At 35.1% G+C, this 8,226-nt stretch overlaps 2 protein-coding genes across 2 annotated transcripts; both read right to left on the reverse strand.

Annotated features, from left to right (window-relative positions):
- Positions 1-759: 759 nt before the first annotated feature.
- Positions 760-3,080, reverse strand: LOC109183553 (lignin-forming anionic peroxidase-like). Its single transcript, XM_019333655.1, has 5 exons — positions 2,967-3,080; positions 2,487-2,547; positions 1,314-1,460; positions 1,044-1,254; positions 760-955 (listed from the first exon to the last, which is right to left on the reverse strand). Exons 1-5 carry the CDS (start codon positions 3,078-3,080, stop codon positions 760-762), a joined length of 729 nt encoding a protein of 242 aa, XP_019189200.1.
- A 1,950-nt stretch (positions 3,081-5,030) lies between these two features.
- On the reverse strand, positions 5,031-5,996 carry LOC109183554 (lignin-forming anionic peroxidase-like). The gene has a single exon (XM_019333657.1). It carries the CDS (start codon positions 5,994-5,996, stop codon positions 5,031-5,033), a length of 966 nt encoding a protein of 321 aa, XP_019189202.1.
- Positions 5,997-8,226: the final 2,230 nt, after the last annotated feature.

Below are 8,226 nucleotides of genomic sequence, written 5' to 3' on the forward strand. Positions count from 1 at the left end.
GTTCATAGCGATGGTGATCGTGGTGATACCTTAGCTTTGGGATATAATTAATGTATTTCTAGGCATCTAATCGTTGTACAATGCGTCTACCCAAACTGTTTCACTCCTATTGGACAAACTCATATTCCTAATCCCGATATGAGACAAACTTAACAATATCTTCTCGAGCATGAATTGCGAAGCGGGATGAAGGAAATGATAAACAAATAATTCCATTACAGAAATCTTATGCCTAATATTATATGTAATTTGAGTAGATCAGCGCATGCTTTTAATGTAACTTTGTTGAGAATAAGTAACGTAACCTTGAATTAGTTGGAATTTGAATATAATGTTCAATAAAAGAAACAGTGCATGTTGCGTTAGTTGTAGGTATATAATGAAAAGTACAAGAAATTTATTATTACATGCAATTTTGTAAAACAGATCATGAGTACAGTAATGAAGAAAAGAAATACAATTAATTAAATTGTAGGAGAGGAAAACTAAATTGAAGAAATGGTTATGAATTATTGAAGCTAGCTAGTTCAAAGCACCGCAGACTTTTCTAATGATCCCATTTTGACCCGTGAGCGGCTGAATTTCAGACATTTTAATCATGGCTGATGCAAAATTCTTGGAATGCCCGAGAGCTCCTGGCGTACTCTGAAACAATACTGTCAGTTGCTCCACCGCTGAATAGAACTTGATCCGATTGAAGCAGACCTTTCTTTTGCAATAAGTTCTTATAGTAGTTGTTATCAAAGGAATTTGGGGTCACTAAATCAAGGGGTGCCAATTCCCATTTCCGGTGTCCTTTGGACATTTGCGTCTTCTAGTGCTAGCAAAACCGGCATCAATGTCAGTACGGTTGCCGTAAATTCTATCGCGAAATAGGAAGCATTGAGCTTGGCCGAGAGTGTGTGCACCAGACAAGGCAACCATGTCTCTTGTGTTAAGGCCTTTGGTAGCGAAGCTGGATATAAGTGTATCCAAATTTGCGAAAGGGCTGGGAGATCTATGTTACGACTAGCTGTGGTTGAATCTCTTCTTCCCAGCTTCACTGTCCAAGACGGACCTCCCGCAGCAACAGTGGCATCACGTGCAGCCACCGACAATACATCAGCACAAGATACAATACCAGGACAAGCTTCTCTAGCTCGCGCTTGGCAGCCTCTATCACGTCGTAACCCCTGGCAGAGGCATGGTTTGGCAACGCCGTCTTTTCGCTCTTAATGGTTGGTGACTCGTCCAGTAAGATGGAAGCGTCGCAACCTGAACAAAGCAGTCGTGGAAATGGAGACGAATCAAGGAAGCGGCCATGCGACGCTCACGGGACACGGCTTGCCTTACGGCATCGCGAATGATGTTTAGAGCATTAGGGCATGTGTTGTCGTAAAATGTAGGGGATAGCTGCTGCTGCTGCGCTTGGCATTGCGAGAAGGAGGAGGAGAGCAGCAGTAGAAGCAAACACGATAAAGCTGTAGTGTATATATGAGAAAGCCATATGTATATAGAGAAATGGCGCAGGGATTGTAGGTCTGATCTGAAATCAATGATTGGGTTGGTATGATGATTGAGAATGGGAAAGTGGAACGAAGTGTATATACTTGTTGCAGGGAGGCGGTGGCTATTGTTAAATATATATATATATATATATATATACTCCTAATCAGATAAGGAACGATAAAAGGAATATTATATTATATTATATTATTCACTATAATATAGAGAGGGCTAGGGAGAATAAATATTAATTCTAGCTTAGTGTGAATATATATGATTAATAATAACTAATGTTTAGAAATTAAAATTGATGAATATCATGAACGGAACAATCAAGTCATATACTCTAGGGTCCTTTCCCTGTGATCAGGCCGGGTTCAGTTCTTCTCCGTCAATTAGTCTTTTCCCGGCCTTTATATCATTTTTTCATCGACCATATATTCAATGTTATCTTTTTCGATTATTATATAATATATATTTCGACCTTTCGATTATTAAAAATTGTACTTTCTTTTATGGTCCGTACAGCACTGTGTGGACCATGGTCCACAGAATAATTTGTCCAAGTTTTATGTCACTTGATAATTATAAAGCTATATATTCAAGACAAGATGGACACAGTTCTATATTCATAATTAATGAACTATATGTTCATAATTATAAAGCTATATATTCATAAATTTTGAACTTCATATTCACAATTATTGAATCTCTATATTCATATATTACAGAACTATATGTTCATAATTGTGTTCACAACTCTATGTTCATAATCATACACCTATAAGTTCATCATTTTTGAACTATATATTCATAGTTATGAACAGTTTTGGAACTGTGTCCACCTTGCAAGGTGGACACGGTTCCACAGCATAATTTGCCATTTATGAATGTGTATATTATTAAGTTTATTTCATTAATTTGGCTGAAAAATATTTTAATCAGTGGCAGCGATCATTTAGAAAAAATCTTCTTGGAATGCCCGAGAGCTCCTGGCGTACTCTGAAACAATACTGTCAGTTGCTCCGCCACTGAATAGAACTTTATCCGATTGAAGCAGACCTATATGTTCATCATTTTTGAACTATATATTCATAGTTGTGAACAGTTTTGGAACTGTGATATTATTAAGTTTATTTCATTAATTTCGCTGAAAAATATTTTAATCAGTGACAGTGATCATTTAGAAAAAATTTGTTAAAATACTCCACTAATGGATTTAAGTCTTCATATATTCCAAATAATTGGATTGTATGATCAAAAAAAAATTTGTAATTGTGAAAATTAGTTAATTAATTAGGTCCATTATTTTGGAAATTTTGGTATGTCAGCTAGTGATGATGGTATCGAATGCATTCATTGTTTTGTTAGATTTTAAAAAATTCAAGAAAAGGAAATAGATTTAGATGCGCGAAACGCGCACGTGTCTTTCTTTTCCTTCATTTTTCTCTCTCTAATTTGGTGACAAAATGTGTCCAGACATATGACCGCAAATGTTTAAACACATGATCGTTAAGAACATTTGAGGCGCAAAGAGTTGATATCTTGTTTGCTGTCTTCACGATTGCATTTCGCTCCTTGCAAAAATTGGCCATCTACAATGTTGTTTCCTCACTTTCACTCATTCAGCTTTGATCTTTGATTTGTATATGCTCAAGAAAATTTTTATAATTGGGAAATTAGTTAATTAATTTGGTGATTTTGGTATGTCGGCTAGTGATGATAGTTTTGGATGCATTCATTGTTTTGTTAGATTTAAAAAAATTCTAGAAAAAATAGAACTAGATTTACTCGTCCCGTATATGCGTGAAACGCACATGTGTCTTGCTTTTCCTTCGTTTTTCTCTCTCTCTAACGGGATTGAGACGTGTGAGACGATCCCACAAAAGTGTTTGCATTCCTTATGAAATAGAATTTATATTCATCTAAATTTTGTTTCCTCAATCAAGCATGTCCAAAAGGAATAGCATAATTTATCAAGATAATCCTAAGAATATAATAGTTATTTTCCATACAATAACAATAACTCATCTAGTTATCTCTTTGGATACTATACGCAAATTATGCCGTGCAACCGTGTGCACCGTGCATGGTGCATACTGTTGCAAAACGACGCCGTTCCAAATTAAAAAAAAAAAATATCCATTTTTCATTGCCGTTAACGGCGTTAGGCGATTTCCATTCGCATTCAAACATTCTTTTCTCTCTTCGCAATCGCACAGTTTAGAAATTATGAATCTACAGTGTAGAAATTATGAATCTACAGTATTTGATTTGTGAACATGTGATAGAGCTATATGTTCATAAATTTATGAATATATGTTCATGATTACAGAGCTATATGTTCATAATTTTCGATGCTCATATTCCCAATTGTTGAACTCTGTATTCACAACTCACAGAACTATATGTTCATAATTTGTTAACTATACAGTTTAGATATTATGAATCTACAGTGCATAAAATATGAATCTGCAGTATAGAAATTGTGAATCTTCTATATAGAAGTTATGAATTTCTTGTGTTTAAATTATGAATCTACGTTTTAGAAATTATGAACCTACAATATATATTTTATGAATTTACAGCATAGAAATTATGAATCTACAGTATAGAAATTATGAATTGGAACCGTGCGCACCTTGCATGGTGCACACCGCTGCACAGCATAACGTTCCGATAGGGCATTTCACATAAAAAAAAATTAAAAATAAAAAAAAAACTTGTGACGTTTTTTGAAAAAAAAAAAACAAATAATTTGTTCAAATACAATTATTTTTCAAATTGCAAAATATGATTTTATAAATCCGAGTACTTATTATTTTTTTTTTTGAAAAATACAAATCCAAATGATAACTTGGAAACAATTTTGTGTACGAATTATATTGTCTTGCCTACAATATCTGATGAAATCAACAAGAACCAGAAACAATAATATTGGTAAAAATAGAGGTAAAGAATGTAAGATTTACATGGTTCGGCAATGTGCTTACACCCACGAGAGTAAAAAAAAAAAAAAATCGTTCATAGCGATGGTGATCGTGGTGATACCTTAGCTTTGGGATATAATTAATGTATTTCTAGGCATCTAATCGTTGTACAATGCGTCTACCCAAACTGTTTCACTCCTATTGGACAAACTCATATTCCTAATCCCGATATGAGACAAACTTAACAATATCTTCTCGAGCATGAATTGCGAAGCGGGATGAAGGAAATGATAAACAAATAATTCCATTACAGAAATCCTATGCCTAATATTATATGTAATTTGAGTAGATCAGCGCATGCTTTTAATGTAACTTTGTTGAGAATAAGTAACGTAACCTTGAATTAGTTGGAATTTGAATATAATGTTCAATAAAAGAAACAGTGCATGTTGCGTTAGTTGTAGGTATATAATGAAAAGTACAAGAAATTTATTATTACATGCAATTTTGTAAAACAGATCATGAGTACAGTAATGAAGAAAAGAAATACAATTAATTAAATTGTAGGAGAGGAAAAACTAAATTGAAGAAATGGTTATGAATTATTGAAGCTAGCTAGTTCAAAGCACCGCAGACTTTTCTAATGATTCCATTTTGACCCGTGAGCGGCTGAATTTCAGACATTTTAATCATGGCTGATGCAAAATCTTCTTGGAATGCCCGAGAGCTCCTGGCGTACTCTGAAACAATACTGTCAGTTGCTCCACCGCTGAATAGAACTTGATCCGATTGAAGCAGACCTTTCTTTTGCAATAAGTTCTTATAGTAGTTGTTATCAAAGGAATTTGGGGTCACTAAATCAAGGGGTGCCAAATTCCCATTTCCGGTGTCCTTTGGACATTTGCGTCTTCTAGTGCTAGCAAAACCGGCATCAATGTCAGTACGGTTGCCGTAAATTCTATCGCGAAATAGGAAGCATTGAGCTTGGCCGAGAGTGTGTGCACCAGACAAGGCAACCATGTCTCTTGTGTTAAGGCCTTTGGTAGCGAAGCTGGATATAAGTGTATCCAAATTTGCGAAAGGGCTGGGGAGATCTATGTTACGACTAGCTGTGGTTGAATCTCTTCTTCCCAGCTTCACTGTCCAAGACGGACCTCCCGCAGCAACAGTGGCATCACGTGCAGCCACCGACAATACATCAGCACAAGATACAATACCAGGACAAGCTTTCTCTAGCTCGCGCTTGGCAGCCTCTATCACGTCGTAACCCCTGGCAGAGGCATGGTTTGGCAACGCCGTCTTTTCGCTCTTAATGGTTGGTGACTCGTCCAGTAAGATGGAAGCGTCGCAACCCTGAACAAAGCAGTCGTGGAAATGGAGACGAATCAAGGAAGCGGCCATGCGACGCTCACGGGACACGGCTTGCCTTACGGCATCGCGAATGATGTTTAGAGCATTAGGGCATGTGTTGTCGTAAAATGTAGGGGATAGCTGCTGCTGCTGCGCTTGGCATTGCGAGAAGGAGGAGAGCAGCAGTAGAAGCAAACACGATAAAGCTGTAGTGTATATATGAGAAGCCATATGTATATAGAGAAATGGCGCAGGGATTGTAGGTCTGATCTGAAATCAATGATTGGGTTGGTATGATGATTGAGAATGGGAAAGTGGAACGAAGTGTATATACTTGTTGCAGGGAGGCGGTGGCTATTGTTAAATATATATATATATATATATATACTCCTAATCAGATAAGGAACGATAAAAGGAATATTATATTATATTATATTATTCACTATAATATAGAGAGGGGCTAGGGAGAATAAATATTAATTCTAGCTTAGTGTGAATATATATGATTAATAATAACTAATGTTTAGAAATTAAAATTGATGAATATCATGAACGGAACAATCAAGTCATATACTCTAGGGTCCTTTCCCTGTGATCAGGCCGGGTTCAGTTCTTCTCCGTCAATTAGTCTTTTCCCGGCCTTTATATCATTTTTTCATCGACCATATATTCAATGTTATCTTTTTCGATTATTATATAATATATATTTCGACCTTTCGATTATTAAAAATTGTACTTTCTTTTATGGTCCGTACAGCACTGTGTGGACCATGGTCCACAGAATAATTTGTCCAAGTTTTATGTCACTTGATAATTATAAAGCTATATATTCAAGATGGACACAGTTCTATATTCATAATTAATGAACTATATGTTCATAATTATAAAGCTATATATTCATAAATTTTGAACTTCATATTCACAATTATTGAATCAATATATTCATATATTACAGAACTATATGTTCATAATTGTGTTCACAACTCTATGTTCATAATCATACACCTATAAGTTCATCATTTTTGAACTATATATTCATAGTTATGAACAGTTTTGGAACTGTGTCCACCTTGCAAGGTGGACACGGTTCCACAGCATAATTTGCCATTTATGAATGTGTATATTATTAAGTTTATTTCATTAATTTGGCTGAAAAATATTTTAATCAGTGGCAGCGATCATTTAGAAAAAATCTTCTTGGAATGCCCGAGAGCTCCTGGCGTACTCTGAAACAATACTGTCAGTTGCTCCGCCGCTGAATAGAACTTTATCCGATTGAAGCAGACCTATATGTTCATCATTTTTGAACTATATATTCATATTTGTGAACAGTTTTGGAACTGTGTATATTATTAAGTTTATTTCATTAATTTCGCTGAAAAATATTTTAATCAGTGACAGTGATCATTTAGAAAAAATTTGTTAAAATACTCCACTAATGGATTTAAGTCTTCATACATTCCAAATAATTGGATTGTATGATCAAAAAAAAATTTGTAATTGTGAAAATTAGTTAATTAATTAGGTCCATTATTTTGGAAATTTTGGTATGTCAGCTAGTGATGATGGTATCGAATGCATTCATTGTTTTGTTAGATTTTAATAAATTCAAGAAAAGGAAATAGATTTAGATGCGCGAAACGCGCACGTGTCTTTCTTTTCCTTCATTTTTCTCTCTCTAATTTGGTGACAAAATGTGTCCAGACATATGACCGCAAATGTTTAAACACATGATCGTTAAGAACATTTGAGGCGCAAAGAGTTGATATCTTGTTTGCTGTCTTCACGATTGCATTTCGCTCCTTGCAAAAATTGGCCATCTACGATGTTGTTTCCTCACTTTCACTCATTCAGCTTTGATCTTTGATTTGTATATGCTCAAGAAAATTTTTATAATTGGGAAATTAGTTAATTAATTTGGTGATTTTGGTATGTCGGCTAGTGATGATAGTTTTGGATGCATTCATTGTTTTGTTAGATTTAAAAAAATTCTAGAAAAAATAGAACTAGATTTACTCGTCCCTTATATGCGTGAAACGCACATGTGTCTTGCTTTTCCTTCGTTTTTCTCTCTCTCTAACGGGATTGAGACGTGTGAGACGATCCCACAAAAGTGTTTGCATTCCTTATGAAATAGAATTTATATTCATCTAAATTTTGTTTCCTCAATCAAGCATGTCCAAAAGGAATAGCATAATTTATCAAGATAATCCTAAGAATATAATAGTTATTTTCCATACAATAACAATAACTCATCTAGTTATCTCTTTGGATACTATACGCAAATTATGCCGTGCAACCGTGTGCACCGTGCATGGTGCATACTGTTGCAAAACGACGCCGTTCCAAATTTAAAAAAAAAAATATCCATTTTTCATTGCCGTTAACGGCGTTAGGCGATTTCCATTCGCATTCAAACATTCTTTTCTCTCTTCGCAATCGCACAGTTTAGAAATTATGA

This window comes from Ipomoea nil, unplaced genomic scaffold (assembly GCF_001879475.1).
Source record: "Ipomoea nil cultivar Tokyo-kokei standard unplaced genomic scaffold, Asagao_1.1 scaffold1133, whole genome shotgun sequence".
NCBI classification, from domain to species: domain Eukaryota; kingdom Viridiplantae; phylum Streptophyta; class Magnoliopsida; order Solanales; family Convolvulaceae; genus Ipomoea; species Ipomoea nil.

Coding starts and splice junctions, on each gene's coding strand:
- LOC109183553 (XM_019333655.1), bottom strand. CDS start 3,080: ATGGCCAATTTTTGCAAGGAGCGAAATGCAATCGTGAAGACAGCAAAC. Junction 2,548..2,966: donor TTAAACATTTGCGGTCATAT/GTCTGGACACAT, acceptor ATGAACATATAG/GTCTGCTTCAATCGGATAAA. Junction 956..1,043: donor CGGGAGGTCCGTCTTGGACA/GTGAAGCTGGGA, acceptor ACTTATATCCAG/CTTCGCTACCAAAGGCCTTA.
- LOC109183554 (XM_019333657.1), bottom strand. CDS start 5,996: ATGGCTTCTCATATATACACTACAGCTTTATCGTGTTTGCTTCTACTG.